An 18,854-nucleotide genomic window follows, 5' to 3' on the forward strand; every position below is an offset into this window, starting at 1 on the left:
GATTTTTCAAAGCAAACCGTATTTATATCTTAGTCTTTGGAGATTCAGACATCCATTCCATTTTATTGTTTAATGTTATGATTTTCTTTCCTATTGCTATAGTAAAGGCATTTACAGTCTTTGAAAAAGGAAATGCTAACTGCTTGCCATGAAATAGATATTTCTTAGGTTCTGAAATTACTTTTATTTACTTCAGGTTCCTGGGGTTTTTCATTCCTTAGTTTGCTTACACCCCGCTAGTGGGCTCAGTATCTACCAGTAGCAATCAAAAAGCTTATCTCACCTGAAGATTTCATGCTTTTTCTGCCACCAGCAGAGATCTGTACTAAAAAAGAGCGCGTGCTGATAACGAGTCGCTGCCGCAACTCTAAATGAAAGTGTGATGCTGTATTAGACAGTAGCAGTTGTGTGAACCATTGGTACTAGCACAGCACTGTGTCCTCAAAGTTCCATTAATTCTGGACTCTCAGCTACAGATTGTGTTGGCTCCAGCAAGAGCAGAAGACTGAAGTGTTAGTAGTCTTCCTCTTGCTGCTTCCCTATGTTGGCTCCATTTCTCAACCAGGTGCCAGAGGAGACCAGAGAGATTTGCCACATATCTATGTAGAGTTGGTGGAGATATGTTGGTTTTGGAGGAGCGTGGGGAAGGAGAATGTCATGACTCATGTGTTGCAGTAGAAACCCACAAGTCATCCACAACAGCCAATCTTTATTCTTCACAGCTCATATTTATATAGTTCGCTAAAGGCATTGTGTTTAACTCTAATTGGTTATTTACTTATGGCAATTCAGTTCATTGGTTAGTAGTTGCTAGTGTATGTGTCTGTCAAAGCTTTTCTCTTTATTGATGTTTACATTCTTTTTTCGAGGGTACAGAATCATTGCCACAGTTAGAAGACTATTTTTACAGGTGCATATTGCTTTCTCACGGGAAAGTTAGGCTATCTATTAGCTGTACTTAGCTTAAGTAGAAGGCCTGAGCCATGATTTTACAAGGGTAACCAAGGTTCTTATTTTATAAGGCGTTACCTATATGCAACACTCATGAGATGGAGGAAAATCAGAGAATGGCACAGTCCCAGAACCAACTTGAGCTGTAACATGTAGTGTGTTCTTCAAGAAAAATTCCACTAGTTGAGGGTTGGAGCCTTAACGAGGGCAGAAGAGGGGGATGTGTCCATCTTGCCGAAGGTTAAGCTCTGTGACATTCCCTTCCTGTGGAATACATCCTTGCCTAATCAAGATTTTCAGTGTTACATTGGTGGAACAAACCAGACATGGCTGTGGAATGGAAAGATGTGCTGTTGTAACTGTAGATGAAACTTAGTACACCATGAGTAAGCTAGTCAAAATTTGTCTACTCTTCCATTTACCTTGGAAGGGGTAGCATTGGTAAAGCTGATGCTGCTTTGTGAGTCCCTCTGCCTAAATTTTGGAAGAAGAAATACAATGACAGGATTGTCCCAGTCCTGTTCATGATGGAACACAGGACAGTGTGTGGCACTTAAGCCTCTACAAAATCTGAGCTCACAGATGACCCATCTGCAGGCCAGTTTAGGAATTGCAATTAGGGCTTCTGTGTTCCCTCTAATCATGGCATAAGCAGATGATTGGTACTCTTTCTGATAATTTTTAAGACCTCTCTTTATTTTAATCAGAAAATATTTTCAATAATAAATTATAATTTATAATTAATAAAGAATAATAAATAATGATTTTTGAATTTATGCTTTAAGTGTGCCTTTTTTGTTTTTAACATATATACTCAAACTACCTTTGCATACAGTCAAGTGCTACCATGAAGCGATCTTTTCACTGGATGATGAAAACGAGTCTTCCTGACTCTGCAGGACAGGGGGAAAAATGTTTTCTTTCCACACAGGAAGATTTAGAAAATTATGTTCAGTGGCTCTTCTGTGCCACAGAAAGTTTCATCTTCATTGATATACCCTAAAGAACCTACTTATTAAAATCCTACTGAAGCATGATTGAAACAAAGATATTTGTTAAGGTAACAGTGCTGGAGTTGAGAAATGTCCCTGGCAATGTATTGCAGAAACACTTTTCCTTCTTTCCTGCCAAGCATAAGGAAGCTTTCAAGTTATGCCTTAACTATAAAGGTGCTATTTTGTTCCTCTCTCTCAAATTCACTTCCAGCAGGAAGATTTCTATTAACTGAAATGAGAATAAACTTTGTCCCATAAAGTTTCTATAATAGTTTTGTGGACCTATTGGATATTGCCAGTGACTTTTCAGAGGGAGTAAATGTTAATGATAAAAGGTGAAAGTAAAAAGACTAGCAGTAGTTTGGATACTGCGTGATTTATTCATTGCCAGTTTGTATCTGGTATAAACTGTTAGCTATCCTTTCTGATGATTAATCTTTATTAATGTATTTCTAAAGCACTCTGATTTAATAGATATGAGGATAACTAGGAAGACAGCTTGTGCTTTTTATGTTTTCAGTTTTCTTGTTTATTCTCATAACCTTTCTAAGCTCTTCTTCCTTCCTATTTGAACAAGATTTGTGGAGCTGATCTCAACTTTGCCTACTGTGAATCTTCTCATCCTTTCAGGAATCACGCTTGCCTTTTTAGGATAGTGTCATATACATATTCTTTGATCAGCGAGTACCTGGGGTTTCTTTACATGCAGAGGTTTCCAACTCATTGTTACTGTCCAGTTTTAAAATTATTATAAATTCTTCTGCCTGAATTAAGGTACAAACAAATGTCAAAGTAAATAGTATGGATTTTATTTGATAGCAAATATGAGAAAGAGAGACACAGAGAGAGAGAGAGAGAGAAAGGAAGACAAAGAAATAGAAAAGAGGTGGAGGGGACAGAAAGAATAACAGAGACAGAAAAAAGTAAATACAACCACTCTCTGGATCCCACCATCGTCCCATTGATCCTCTCTAGTTGTTCTTCTTGGTGGTGAAGGTCCCTCTGAAAAGCATAGAATCCAATGAATGAAGATATACTCAGACCAGGTGGTAATGCCCAGGTGCCTCCCCTCTGTGGGGGGCAGCTTGATGCAGTCTCTTGCAGCAGACTCTGGATATGTTGCATCACTTTGCATCACGTACAGTACTGTGGTGCAAGGTCTCAGGAATAAGTCTGGGGAGCACCTTGAGGGGGTCTTTGATGGATTGTGACACCCTTCAGTTGCCTCTTATGTGAGTGTCTTGTGGACGTGGCCTGTGGGGTTGGAGGTTTCACAGCTGGGCCGATTTGTATAAGGGAGGATGGGTATTCAGTGCCTTTGGAGCAGAGGTTATGCCACACACCTCTTCCTTCACCTTCAGTGGCAGGAGGAATCTGTAAACCTCTGTGGGCTGTGGTGTCCCCCACCCCAAACTCAAAAAGAGAAATGATTCTCAGTGAAGCTGCTGTGGATTGTGGATTCATTCTTCTCCCTCAGCCTGAGATGACTGAGCATTAGTGCCCCCTTTACCTTATCTGGACAGCTTAACTCACAGTCCAAAGTTCCAGTCAGGTATCTTTAAGGAGGGGTGGGCTTCTGTGGTTCTAGCTTCTTTATACAGTTTTTTCTATAATAGGGAAAAAGCCTTCATAGCAATATTTTTATTAACCACTTCAATCCCTTACACTTATTTAGCTTGCATTTTTGTGGATGGTACCTACAAAGTACAATGTGCTACCAAGTTTTCCTCATTCTTGTCATGCTACTTCTTGAATGCTGTCTTGTGGACTTTGTACATTTTAGCAGTTTTATGGTTTCCTTGTGACCACTCTCCTTCCCAATGTTTCTGCAGCCCATTGCCTTTCATTTTAGCTAGGACTTCATGTTTTTCTTTCTTTCCCAAGGCCTTACCATCTCCGTTGTGACTAACAATGTTCCATGTGGAAACTACCAATGCCTCATTAAACACTATCGTTCTGATGAATCCTTGCTTTCCTTTATTTAAACAAAAATAATCACTTAACCATAGAAAGATGTCAAGCTGATCTGGTATAGGTGTATTCAGACTGAATGCATCGTGCAGTTCATACAGAGTGTATTGGTCATCTGCCATAACTGTGTTGTTAACCATTCTCCTATTATTCAAAATCTGTGCATTAGGTATCTGGTCTTTTAGGGATGGTCCTTTATGATTACAGTTGTAGCAATGACTTGCTGATAAATAGGATTTTCCAAGAAATCTCGGGACTGTTCTGAAACATTGCCACCTTGTGGCGTCTGGAAGCTCACCGACTTTAACAGTGCTACTTCATGTACTTAGATGGAAGAAAGGGCATAGCCTAGCTGAATTTCCAATAATTCACTAATGAAATCTGTTGACTTTGTTTTCCAACTTACAAAAATATAAATGAATCCTAATAGTCATACACAAAATCATTCTTCCATGCGTTGCATTAAGCTTCTTTTCACTCTCCTTTTTTATTTTGTTTTTCCTTAGAGTGAATTAAAATGGCTCTGAAGTGTAATGTACAGGTGACAGAGATTGTGAACCCACTAAGATGTAGCTTTTAAAATTATACAAAATTGAGCATGGTACCATGGTCATATTAGATAGCAGGGGTAATATTTAGGATGTATTTTGGAGTTCCTGCTGACTAACTAGAAACTGAATCTCAAAATTATATAGATGAGTTGACTCTGAAACAGTCTCATTAATATTTTACATGCATGTCTGATGCTTGTCTTCTCTAGGGAGAAAAGTTTGTGTTAAAATATGATGGCACTTGCCTCTGAAGTATAGCAATAACAAAAGAAGATCTGTGATAGACTGCAAAAATTGTTGGGTTAGATTTTATGTTCCATATTGTAAAGGAATTTTGTAGAGTAGATGATCAAAATCTCCTTCTTTTTTGAGGTCCTTTTCCTATTTGTCATCATTGTTGGGCTGTTACTATAGAAAACAAAAATATTCGTGTTTTATCAGCCAAGAAACAAATATGCAAACCTGGTTTTGTCACGTTAATTTTTTTTACTTTCTTCATTCCTAAAGTTGCTATGAAAATGCAAAAAAAAAGGTAACATGGCATGGGCATGAAGACTATCCTGAATAATATGGTTCAGTGCTAGGGAGGGTAAAAAAGGACCAGGATCTGGAGTGCCATGCAGACTTATTGCTTTCCCCAGCACGAAACTGGTAACCTCCAAGTCCCATTTAGAGCAAGTTCCACAAGACAGAGCTCTCTGCCATCCAGGTGTGGGGCTCAGACTCCCTGACAAGTGAAGGCAGTGCCAGCTTGCTGGCTGGAAGGAGCAGTTCAGGAGGAATTTAATGAAGCTGGCTGAAAGAGATGGAGCTCTATGCATTACAGCCCTGCTCTCATGGGATTGAGAAACATACAAAGTCATACAGTTTTCTACGTGGCCCTTCCACAGCCTGTAGCTCTGAGGCAATGCTGCAGGCTGTGAAAGGGCTATGTAGAAAACTGTGTTACTTTGCATGTTTCTCAATCCTTCTCAATCCTCAGTCCAACAGTTCCCTTGGTTGCTTCTCTCAGCTTGGTTACTTATCTCAGAAAAAAATGACAGCTGTTTCCTTTGATAAAGTAGTCTGCTCTGACTAGAAATAGTATTTTCATTTTGTTTTCTTTATATCTCACATGATAAACTACAGGAATACAACTTAGCATGGGGAAGCACAGCAAGTTTTTTGATAGAAATTTGTGAGAATGCTGGCTAGGAACATTTAAGATATTCATGTGCTTTTGAGCCTTCTTTTCTGATGAAGGGAGTATGGATTCATTTACAGCTTCCTGAAAGAATTCAAAAATGTATCAGAGTAATTTCCCATACTAATGTAAAAAAAAAAAATCATTTTGTACAATATGAATAACTGCATAATATTTGGACAACTGCATGGAATAATCCTAAATCAAGGTGAAAATTTTAAAGGACTTTGAGTAACTTATAAGTGTTTGGAATGAGAAGTAACATGAGAAAAGAGTTTGATTTTCAAAATGGGAGGGGACAGGCATCTTCTTTTGGAGGCAGGCACGAGAAATGTATTAGGAATATGTACTGGGTACTCCCATAAAAGCAGAGCTGGGAGGGCAGAACTGGGATGCTTGTGGGAGAGGCATTGTCCAGGGCAGGGATGGGGATAGAAGAGAGAATTGTGGTGAGAAGCCTCCAAACTGGAGAAATCTGAAGAGAGTGTTGGGGCAGAGTAGAGCATGCAGATGATGGGGATTTTTTCTTCAATAGTGTCTGCTTGCTTCTTTCATCTCCCTTCTCAGAAATGAGAAATCACACAACTCCTAGAGAGTGCTGAGCCTTGAGCTCCTCTTCTGTTTTAGAAGATCCATTTGTGTGTGATGAGATAGCAAGAAGGCTTCAGGGCTTCCCAGGAGGCTTCAGGCACCTGCCTCTCCTGGTCCTTGTGTACCAAAGGAGACACCTGGATACACAGTGGTCAAAGCAGACCTCTGGACATCGTCGAGCCCAGCCGTTCCTTCAAAGCAGGACTGCCAGTGACACCAGGTCTGGTCAACTTTGACTTTGTCTACTCAAGTCTTGAATAATTCTTAAAGTTTTTTCTTGGGTCCAACCCAAAAAGAAAGTTGTAGTCCAGGGTTATGTACTTGTAAACAGGGTTGAGGATGTTCCAAGCAGTAACATAGCATATTTTTGTCCATCAACAATGGGAAACACTTTTTTCTTATCCATTTCTCTGCCTTGTCATATTTTCATTCTTTGTCATGTGCATAATTGTACTAGTTGTTGAATAGGGCCAAGGTAACACTGAGCAATTCCTAATTCATTTGGTATGCACATTTTGACTTGCCTTGGAGTCAAAATGAATATTTGTTCCTCCTCTGTCTTCTAGTGATGCTCCATTGCTGGAGAGAGAAATTTGAATGTTTTTCTAAATTGAATATCTTTCTCAAAAATAGCTATCTTTATTAGTAGAGCAGTAATCATTATTAATCAGGATGATACCATTGGCAGAGGCAGCTAAATTGGGCATTTGAAATCCCAGAGCAAGACTAGGCATATAAAGTGTTGTGAATGAAGGAGATGTATATCCTCATATCATTTTCTTTTTTTAGTGAGATTTCTGCAGGGAATGCAAAATCATTGACTGACAATTACAGTCTCTGAAAGTATTTTTTTTTCAGCATGTGATTTTACTTTAGATCATTTTAATGCTGAGTAAACATGTACTGCATGAGAAGAGAGTACAAATCCCTAAAATAGTGTAAGTTGGTTGTGTGGAAAAAATGTAATGTTCTGAAAACACCTGTAATAATCCTAAAAAAACATCGTGAACCATTGAGAAAGAATAAAATGTAGAAACATCTTGTTTCTACTAGACCTTGTGATTAGGAATATATCACGAGTTGAGGCTACCTCAACAGAAAATAATTTGTGACCAATTAGAAGGTTTGCAACATGAGTGGTGTTTTATTTTGGTAAAAAGTGTTGCTAATTAATTAGTGCTCCCTGTGTTACTCTTTCTATTTTTTCCTGCCATCACCCACCCCTGTTGGAGCCAACAACCACTCAAGCAAGAATGTTACCATAAATGTGAGTGGTCTTCCATTGGTTCTGTCACTTGTTGCATTCAATGCACTATCCTTCACACCTAGTTTTCCTTTTAGCCTGGTTTACAGATTATTTTTATAATCAGATCAGCCATACGGGAGCAAATGAAAAAACTGGACAAAAACTGTAGGACTTGCTGAATAGAGGTCTAGGCAGAGCCCCTTCCCAAACCTACCAACAGCTATATTTTGTGTACATGAATTCACTCTTGCTGCTCCAAAACTCTGAGTCCTTCAGCATTCCTTAGTCTGACCTGAAGGGCAATACTGCTTTGACTGATAGATGAGATTTTGCTGTAAATAGGAGAGACTTTTCTTATATTCTTTCTAGAGAGCTGGACGGTGTCTTTCATTTACTTTGTGTTTTGATACTCTGCATTGCAGGTTACATTTTCCAGTCTCCCCTTAAGGGATAAATCATGCAGTCATGCTGCTTACAGTCATTCTGCTGCTTGCCTTCTTGATCTGAAAGGTCAGCAGTGGCTGCCCTTTGAGAAAGCCATAACTGCATCTTTCCTCACTTGGTGAGGAATCTAATCTCTAATCTCTAATCTCATCTCCATCTCACTCTCATCTCTAATGAAAAAAGCAAGCCATCATAATATGATAGAGGATTTTCATGTTCCCTTCAGCCCTTGTTATAGTCAACCTAACGTGTATAAGAGTCATTATTGTTGTAGCCTCCCTTAATACATCTGACATCTGCACTTTGCAATGCAGTCAGGTGCTACATCCTACAGCTCTCCAATGCTGCTTTCACAGTAATGATTATTCTTATTACTTCCCTGGATTGCATGTTATTTGTCATGCACTGCAGACATTATCTCTGAGCTTTTTATTCACGTATTGTAATTGTGTTTGCAGGCCATAGAAAACTATTCAGTTAGCACTGCTCTCTGGAAGAGTCTGTCAGTATAATTTTGGTTTGCTTTTTTCTCTGGTTAAGTTTGACTTTCTAGGAAACAGAAGTCTAAACCCAGTCTCTCCTGAACAGTTTTGGATTTTACTAATCCATTTCAGCAAAATGGTGAAGAACTTGTTTAATGTGTTCGCTGCAAGAGAAGCTCCAGAGAACATTTAGTCCTTATCAGACCTTGAAAAATTTCTTATTCAGAGCAATACTTATGAAATTCCAGCATCATTTTGCAGTCTTAAGCACCAGAGAATATAACCATCTGTCCAAATTCCTCTCTTGTATGTGCTCTTTATTGCCTGAGAAGCGGTCATCTCCTTTTATAACCTCAGTTTATTTTTCTTAACACAGTAAAACAACTTTAAGATACAAGTTGCAGTCAACAGAGCTTCATAAGATCCACTATGGACAAAATACCTGTTTTGGATTGTAATCCAAAATTTGTGTTACCCAAATACAATTCTGCTGCAGAAATATAAATTTACTTAATTAAATCAGCATAAAATTTAGAATGAATAACCATCTTTTAGTGACATGAAATGCTTTGGTTAATTGGAAATGGCTATCCGTGTAAGTATCAACAAATATTGAAATCCATAATATTCTTTGCCATATTCTTCATGTACATTGTTACGAATGTAGAGGAGAGCTCAAGTAAGTCCTGCCTTAGACTCAGATTTCTGGCAGTAGCTCTGTTGGGAGTAGCCTGCAGCCCAGACGACTCTCACTCACAAGTTCTTAATAATGGTTGGTTACGTCTATTACAAAAGTATTTATTTAATTAACATTTATTTATTTATTTAACACAAATTTAACATACATAAAACTTTAACAGATGACATACTACACAGGATGAACAAAAGAAACACTACTACCAGATAACCACAGTGCACAACTGAAGTACCTAATATTACAGCTGGCAAAGAAATAGCATAGATCGGATTCCATGTAGCTTACCACCCAGTTGCTGATGGGGCACACATAGGATCCTTCCTCTCAATTCCCAGGAATGTAACTGCAGTACTTGCATCCAAACTTGTGGAAATCCTGCACATTTCCAGGGTGTATGTCAGACGCTTCTACCTCCATGAAAATTTGTATAGCTTTTATGGTCAGCAAAGTAATGTGTCTCACAGTTGGGAATTCCTACCTCATCTCTCTACATCTCACTCTCAAGATGAGATATTTATTGTCAGCTGGGGATCTCACCTCCCTGGTGCCAGAGATAACTCACTGCTCAACATCTGTGCAGCCTGGGTTATGCCACCAATTCTTGTGAGGGAGAGAATGTCCGGAGCTATGCACCAGCTGACGGACGTAACAGATAAGCTCTTCTGTGGCAGGAGGGAATGTTCTGCTACATATATATAAGAAGAGTAGGAAATAGAGTTAGCTAACAGTCCTTAGCCTCAAGACAATGTGACCACCACAAACACGACAGAACTTTAGTCCAAAGTTCACCAGAGAAGTTCTGCAAAGTTTGACTTCTTACTTTTTTCAGTGTGTCTTCCAGAAGAAACTGTTAAGATAAAAAACCCTTTGAATGAACTTTGAGTATTATTTAATGGCCTTTTTTGGTGAATGTGGGCATGTTAGCAACATAATAGCACTTGCTGATACCCTCTTCTCAGTGTTAATTTTTGCTCCTTATTTATTTAATATTGATTAAAGGAAAGGAGGATGAGGTTCAGCCAAAATATGCACTTCTGTGACATCTTGTAGCTGCCATTACAGTGGCTCTTGACAGTCAGATAACAGAATCACAGAATAGTTGAGGCAGGAAGAGCACTCTGGAAGTCATGTGGTCTGACCACCTTGGTTTCCAGGATGAGATCCTTCATCACTTTCAGGACCCAAGGTGAAAGTGACTGCCCTGCAGTTCCCTGCATCCTCCTTCTTGTCTAGAGAAGTGACATTTTCTTTCTGCAGTCTTGCATCACGTCTCTCAGTCACCATGTTTGACTGTTAGGAGTGACTTCATAGTAGCATCTGACAGCTCACTCAGTGAATGTATCCTGTCAGGGCCTATGGACTTACATCTATCCAGTTTACTTAATTATTCACTGACCTAATCCTTTTCCATCAAAGGTACACCTTCCTTGCCCCTAACCTCAGCCCTTGCTGTCTGGAACCCAAGATTCCTGAATCAGATCAGATGTGGTTATGTGAATTTGTTCAGAATGTTGCCATGGCTGAAACTAGCAGGTCTAACGGACGAACTTGGAAATGCATTTTAAATGGCGAGCATTTTCTGGGTGAAAATACAATGAAGGAATGTATGCATGTAGGTAGGTATCTTGAGTAGGTATCTATGGACCCCTTACAACACCTAAGAACAGCAGTTGCAGATTTTCCAGATGGTACCTGTGAATGGGTCAGAATATGTGGAAAAACTACATGGCCTTTTATAGCCAGTACTGACAAGATTCATATTATTAGAGACTCCTTTTATGCAGGTCAGTGACCCGAGCGAAAAATTTCTCAGTGAGTATAGCAAGATGTGTTTAGCCAGGGTTTTGTACTGATGCAGTTCATTAAAGACATTGCCACACCGGCTAAGATGCCATTAAAACTGTGCTTACTGTTCCACTGAATTTGACAGTGGATAAATCCATCATCTACTCTCACTGCTTAATAACCAGTTGTCATAGTCCTCGTAATGTAACACTTTCATTATATCCACGAAGAAAAAGAACACACAAAAATATAGCAAATGATCCTGGGAAGTCTTTCTCAGACAGAAAAATGTTGCTAAGAATAAAGTAAGCTGCTATTATTAGAATTGTAATGTTAATAAAAAATGTGGACAATTATATGCTCTTGAGGCTGGCTTTTTTTGTTTGCTTTTTCTGGTTTGTTGTGGGGGTTTGTTTTTTGGTTTTGGGGTTTTTTTTGGTGTGGTTTTTTAATATTTTTTTTTTTTTAGTGTAGAAGACTTAAAAGAAGACACCCACACAGTTTGCAGGAGTTAGAGAGAAATGGTTGATAGTATTTATGCAGCAGACATTTTAAGAAAGCAGATTAAGAGAAGATTGTCTGCTTTGCTAGTTTAAAACTTAGAAAAATGGTCACACACTATACCACAAAACTGTTGTTGCTTATATTTTCTTCTAGGAACGTCTCTTGATGAGCCTTTTGCCCAGGAATGTTGCAATGGAAATGAAGGAAGACTTCCTGAAGCCACCTGAAAGGATTTTCCACAAGATTTACATTCAGAGGCATGACAATGTTAGGTAGGATTGATGCAGCCCATTAAATAAACTAAAGAACTAGGAATATTTAGTACAAGGACAGTGATGTATAATTGCACTCAGGTTTCAGAGGTAAAAAACCCAAGCAATAAAGTGAAGATTTATCATTTATACAGAGTAGAAGAATGGGTGCACTAGGAAGATTTAATCTTCTCAGGAGATAAGCCTGAATCAATAAATGTCTTAGAATAGTAGTGCTGGGAGACTGACAGCTTTTTCCAAATGACTAGTCACTGGTTTTGTACTGTATTATGTTTTGGGTGAGCAGGAGTATTTGTTCTGCATGCTAGTTTTTGCACATTTATATTTTTTTGATAGTAAGATTAATTACTTTTAAATTAATAGATTTTCCTGGGTAATAGCATGGAAACAAAGAAAGAAAGTGTGATGCAAACATAAAGAAATGTGTATTTATCCACATCACATGAGGGTTACCCCCCAGAGATTATTGACTAAGGCTCAGTTCTACTTCTTGCTCTTGTTCAGTAGTTGTGTGCAAGTGCTGTCATACTGCTTTTTCTTGAAGTGCATTCTTAGTTTTTATTCTTCTTTGCCTCCAGAACAAATTCCTTAAAGAACTTGTCTGTGTTTTATCACACTACTGCCAAATGCCTTGCTTCCACATCAAAAGCAGCAGAAAAGTTCTGTTGGCATCACCCTTTTACTAAACAAGGTGCAGTGTTAGTAAATGATGCCACAGAACTGCCTTGATTTGCATGGTGTACTCATGGAGCAAAAGAGTAAATTTCAGCACCTTCTCATCTCCCTCCTCCACTGCTAAGTTTCTTCTCTCAAGATTTAGTCTACCTCCCATTGAGCTGGCTTTGATATATGCAAGGAACACTTCCTAGTGACTAGGTTGTTGCAACTAAAAGCATTTCTGTCACTAAGGCAATCAGAGGTGTCTGTGATGGGATCAGAAGACTGCCAAATTAGGTCAGTTTTACGCTGTAAAATTTAATATAACTGAATTAAAAATTAGTAGTTTACTTCATGTTAATGGTTAAATTTTGCATAATATTAATCTCATCGGTATGCTTACAAAACTTGGTCTTTAACAATCGTTTAAAATTGGTTCTAAGTGTGCACTACAGCAAAGCTGATGCTGAAAATTATGATGTTGTTTACAGTATCTGATAGTTCTCAATTGTCAAAGTCTGACTTGATATCTCCTGAAGGACACATTCATAATCTAAATGAGCTGTCTCACTCCTTCACTTTCCTTTGTTTATGTCACATGGTTTCATTCTATTGCACTCTTCGCCAACACCATTTGCACTTTTTTCATTTTCTTGCTAGTCTTCCATCTTTGAATGATAACCAGTCTGCATATTTGCAGTCAGCTTTTCTAATCAAGTCTCATGTATGCCAGGTTTTGATGCTTGGATATCTGCAACTTTGACCCTTTGGTGATCATAATCCTTAATATACTTATAAAACTTGTTTTTAAAAATTATGTCCTCACAGTCCTATAAAACACATGTATGCTACTATTGGTTGCCCTTATATTCAGGGTCAAGGTAAGACTGATAATTATATCATGATTAGTATATTTATATCTTGTATGTGTCACAAATCTCTGCATTCATTACACTGTTTAGAGTCATCTTAGAAAGCATTACTTTGCAGATTATAGTGCTTCTGAGTCCTCTCTTTTGCCAAGATCTTTTTGAAATGCAACCTCAGGAGTAGTCTTTTTTCCTACATGATGTTTTTTTCACATAACTGCTAAAATTTTTGTGGTTTATTCAGTCCTTTGGTGTGGAGTTCATGAAAGCTTTTGAATCAAAACACCCTGTCTGGAGAGGTGAATTAATTCTCTGACATTAAGAGGGTACTTTTTTTGGCAAATGAAGACCAAGTAAGATGGGGTCATTTTAATGTCACAGGTAAGATCCTGAGGGAAGAGAACTGAAAATATCAGACCTCCCTTCACCATCTGTACTTATAAGAAACTCTATTGCCTTTTATTTCAATAATAAAACTACAATTATAATAATGATTAAAAAATGGGGTGATATTGTGTCCAATAAATATCCAGCAATCTGTGTCTAGCACATCCCAGCAGGCCAGAGTTTCACCCCAGAAGTTTTGTGACTGTGTAGGTCTGAAGGATGAAGGAGAACTCCCAGCAGGTGCCACCCTGACATCAGTGTGAAGAACAGCATTACAGCATCCCTTTGGCAGGGCTTCTGGTGGTTAGTGCAATAGTAAGTGCTTGCTTTACTTTCTTAAGGAGATGAAAACAACCTTTTTTTTCTTCTGGGTAGTGACAGTTCAGTGCTATAACAGGTAAACCTGAGAGATCATTCCTATATTCTTGTGAATTGTCCTCTTCACATCAAGTGTTCTGTAAAGTGCTGCTATTAAAACAAACCAACAAAAGGTCCCTCTGTAATTCTATATTCTAGGGGTTTTTAACTCCAAAGCTACACAGTGGAAAATAGAAAAAGAGCTGCACTTTTCCTTTTGCAATGCTTTCTTTTTCTCCTTGCAAATACCTGGTAGTATCAGAGCACTATTCTTCCGAAAAGATAGTCTGAAGGAAGCAGGCATGCAATTAGTGGATTACATGATTTTTCCATTCCTTATCTGTTGAAAAACCAACAGCAAAAAAAAAACCTTCATAAATATCAGAAAGCATCTCTTACATTCTTCTAAATAGCTGCATGAAAAAGAGGGCAAAGAATATTTAATCTTACATGTGTAAAAAAGACATTGATACAGCTACTTTCTTTACCTCCTCCCAGAAAAGCACGTTACAGTGGGGATACACATACCTCTGTAAGAAGTGAATGATGGACTAGGGAAAAGTACTGGCATATTTCAGATAACCATGGCAACTGCCCTGGTTTATAAATTAGTTGGTGAATATTTTATCAACTACCCAATAGCTGTTGAATGACTGCCTGCAACTCACTGTGCTCTGGAGGGGAATGTGTCATGCTTTGATCAGCTCTTCCAGCCCTGCACTACATTTGCTGCCTTGTTAAGTTTTTGAACAGACTTGCTGTGCAGTAAGAAATAAGAGCATGTGTTTTAAATGGAGACCAATAACCTAACGCAAATTCACTCTGCAAAACCAGATATGCAAATACACATCTGATATAGCACTAGCCCAGTGAGGACAATAAATTCAACAATCAGAAAAATAAAATAATTACGACAATTAAAATATCTGTGGTTTATCAGAAGGAAATAATCTGTATACAGTGCACAAGCTGTTCCAGTACACAGGTTACAGTACAAGTGTTTTTTTACTGGGGTAGTCCCAGACAAGGACACCATGAAAGATGTGGGAACCAAATGTCAAGTTACACATAAAGGCTATCCAACAGACCAGCTCTTTGGTGGTGCTCAGAAATATGTTTTGTAACATGGAGACATGCTTTTTCTAAGATTAGGTTAAGAAATTTAAGATTCATATTTCCTTCTTGCCTTATTCTTACAGGGTTGAGAAATTTACAGATCACATATGTAGGTATAGTGTCCACTGTAAAAACTCACTAGTCCTGACTGAATGTCTCCGTGGACCCATAATTCCCTGAAAATTATGAAAATTTCAAATTGAGTTTCAGCCCAAATATATGCCCTGTATCGAAACCTTTGGAAACCCTTTTGGAATGGATGCTCGATATTCATGAACCTGTTTCAACTCATGGATGAATAAGCATATGGCTGGCTTCCTATATTAACACACAACTTCTTGCTTCATTCTATGACTCAAACAATGGTGAAGAGATAAAAAGAAAGTGAACATTGAACAGCTAAAAATTTCTTGGGCCTCAGGTACAGCAGTTTCATTTAGCCTTATTTTTACAAGCATGAAATAGAACTGGATGCTTTGTAAGAAGAGATATTAATTTTAGGAAACACACTGCCTGATTTCAAAGCTACTAATAAAAAGATTCCTTGTGGCATTTTAGAGGTTCTTGAGAATCAAACTGAAGCCAGAACACAATCTGCAGATATTTATGAGCAAATATTTGTGGTCCATCCTGTCTTTTAGAAAACATCTGACCATAAATAACTTTTTAATTTAACTTAACCATTCCAACATTTTAAAAAGCTGTGATTGTGATGGCTGTGGACAGACTTCTGTGTTTAGTCTTTCTGAGCTTGTAGAACTTCACAGTGAACTAGTTTTTGTAAATTATTATTATGTAAAACACACAGCCTCCCTTTGTTTTTTTTTTTTTACAGCCCTCTTTAATTTTAGAGAGCACTTTTTTCTTAAATATTGAAGTGGGTCACACATCAAATTATTAATAAACTTCCTTTATGTTTCACCTTTGAGGCAAAAGGAGTCCTACAGGTTACCTTCTGAGGTGCCATGTACCATTAAAATACTATTTTTACTGTAAGTTGTACTTTAATTAAACAAATGGCCCAAATGAAAATAAAAAACAGGGCATACAACCCCTCTTTATTTTGTAGAGTACTTGTTTATATAAGTGGCTCCATTGAAAACAGCAGGACTATTCAAGTGCACAAAGCACATGAATGAATACTGTTGAAACTGAACATTTACTACCTACAAGCTGTCAAATCTCTTGTGTAACTTAGCAGGACTTCTCCTGAATGCCCCATAGAGTGACATACAAAAGAGTTGCTTTGTCAATATTCACACTTGGGAAGCAGCTTAAACCTTTTAAACCAAGCTGCAGGCTTTCTGCACACAGTTCTAGCAGGTGCAGCTGTTTCCTGCTGTGGACTGCAGTCACTGTTCAGGTGCTGGCTATGCCTGCCTGAAGGGATCATGCTGAGAGAAAACAGGAATACAGAAGGTCCTGGAGTAATAACTCTGGGCTTGTTAACACAGAAGTGTTTCAGATTGTCAAAGAGTATGAGATAATGATGTATGTAACTCATATGCCAGTGCTGAACCAGTTTGTCTCTGTGACAGAGGAGAGAAATGTCTGTTTATACTGTTTCCTTTCCTGAACTTGCTCACTGTACTGCTGCTTGGCTTTTTTTCAGAATTTATATAATAGAACAGGTTAGAAAGAGCTGTTGGTGTTTCAAACAAATAGTCCAGGTAACTTTGAAAAAGAAGTCCTCAGGAAACTTCCATTAAACATTGGAATCATGAAATCATGGAATGGTTTGTGTAGGATGGAGCCTTTAAAGATCATCCAGTCCAGTCTCTGTGCTTGAGTCAGGTTCATCTTTCACTGCATAAGGTTGCTCAAAAGCCTGACTGACCCAAGCTTGAATATTTCCAGAGATGAGGCATCCACAGCTTCTCTATGAAACCTGTTCCACCTTCCTAGTGAAGAATTTCTTCCTTGTATCTATTCTAAATCTACCCAGTTTTAGTTTAAAACCATTCCCACTTGTCTTACCAGCAGACATCCTGACACAAAGTCCATCTCCAGCTCTGTTGTATACCCCCTTTAGACTCTGGAAGGCTGGTATGTCTCCTTGGAGCCCTCTCTCCTCCAGGCTGAGCAACCACACTCTGACCAATCCATGTGTTTCCTTTGCTGAAAATTCAGCTGGGGTCTCATGAGAGAACAGAATCACCTTCCTCCACCTGCTGACCACATTTCCTTTACTGTGTAACAGGATACATTTGGCTTTTTGGGCCACAAACGTACAGGGCTGACACATGTCCAATATTTCATCCACCAGTACCAACAGGCCCTCCTTAGCAGTGCTGGTCTTAATCTACTAATGCCTCAATTTGTGTCCATGTTTGGGATTGCCCCAGCCCAGGTGTAGAACCTTGCACATAACCTTGCTGAACTTCATGGGGCTGGCACAGGCCCACCTCTCTGGCCCATCCTGTGCCTTTGGATGGCATCCCTGCTCTCCAATGTTATCAACCACACCACACAGCTAGGTGTCATTCCCAAATTTGTAGATGGTGCACTAGCTCCCTGTCTGTGTCATTAGCAAGTAAAGAGTGGAATGAACAGTCAAAAGAAAAGCACTGCATTTCAATGATTACAAATCTATATTTACACATTATCTATCATATGTGCTTTGTTGCAGTAGTCTGTAGGGAATGCAGTCGTACAAAATTTATGTCAATTTTAATTTAGTTTATGTTTTAGTTAGTTTATATGTGTTTTCTGTGTGTAGTGTTTAGCAGAAGCCCTTCATTGGTAACTGTAGATGTAATTCCTTGTAACACTTTACTTGAATGAACTATCATTACAGTATTCTTTTAAAAGATTTATGGTTTCAGAAATCTAGATGCATTTCATTAAGAAGGAAGGAAGTATCAAAAGATCAGAGGGACAGGTACATCGCAACAAGAAATGTTCTACAGCAAACTAAACTCCTCTGAAGAAATTTATTTGTGAAACTGTTGACTTTTGCAGTTCCATAATCCCCTTCTTCAGATTATGCATATTTTGAAATGTTTGGGTTATAATTATTTTAAGATAATTTTGTTTTATTGATAACTAGAACAAGCTATTTGTATATAAAATATTATTCATGTAAAAAATTGCTTGTTTTGTGAAAAATAAACTAATTTTCCTATGAAATGTAGAAGGCGGCTATGTAAAAACAGGCCGCAATTTTAGTGGGGAGAATTTAAGCTACACTCTAGGTATCAATTAAAAATTGATTTAAAAAATTATTACTAAATACAATCACACAAATGAAACCTAAAAACTCCAGTAGTTTTACACATCTTTTACTAGATGAGAGTAAGAGTAGTAAGACTGGAGAGTAAATGTTCAGTCTTGCTATGGTTGTGCAAAAGAAGAAAGACAATACTAATCCATGTGTAGCCATATCAACAAGTGGTTATTGAGGTTATCCATGAGCAGGTGTTAGAGGAGCAATGGAGGTTTAAAGTCACTGAAAGATTAACCATTTTACCTTGAAAGAGAAAACCAGTGAAAAAAGTGTGCCTTGCATCTCAAATAAAGCAAACCGAAGGAAATATTTCTAACTAGTCTTGTTCTGCTCTTCTCTTTCATTTCAGTAACACTCAGTATATGTTCTCTCAGTTTTTGTAAGCAAGTAGGCAGCAGTAGGAGCAAGCAAGCCTCTAACTCAAGACAGCACTGCTCCTAAAACACAAAGGCATCACACAGACTTTAAAATCAAGTTCACCACAGAAAGTTGAGAAAGCTCTGCTCAACACTGCTTATATTTTCCCTTAGGACATATTAGAATATTAAGGTGTTGTTGCAACTTACAATT

The 18,854-nt window shown here is 38.2% G+C and overlaps 1 protein-coding gene across 2 annotated transcripts in view; it reads left to right on the plus strand.

Annotated features, from left to right (window-relative positions):
- Positions 1-18,854, plus strand: part of ADCY1 (adenylate cyclase 1) — a 160,430-nt gene that overhangs the window by 55,027 nt on the left and 86,549 nt on the right. For both annotated transcript variants that reach the window (XR_010439149.1, XM_064705070.1), the window contains exon 3: positions 11,554-11,672. Coding sequence is in view for 1 of the 2 variants with exons in the window: in XM_064705070.1 (XP_064561140.1) it covers positions 11,554-11,672 (119 nt within the window). In the remaining variant the exon portion in view is untranslated. The remainder of the gene's footprint in view (positions 1-11,553; positions 11,673-18,854) is intronic.

Source organism: Zonotrichia leucophrys, chromosome 2 (genome assembly GCF_028769735.1).
Source record: "Zonotrichia leucophrys gambelii isolate GWCS_2022_RI chromosome 2, RI_Zleu_2.0, whole genome shotgun sequence".
NCBI lineage: Eukaryota > Metazoa > Chordata > Aves > Passeriformes > Passerellidae > Zonotrichia > Zonotrichia leucophrys.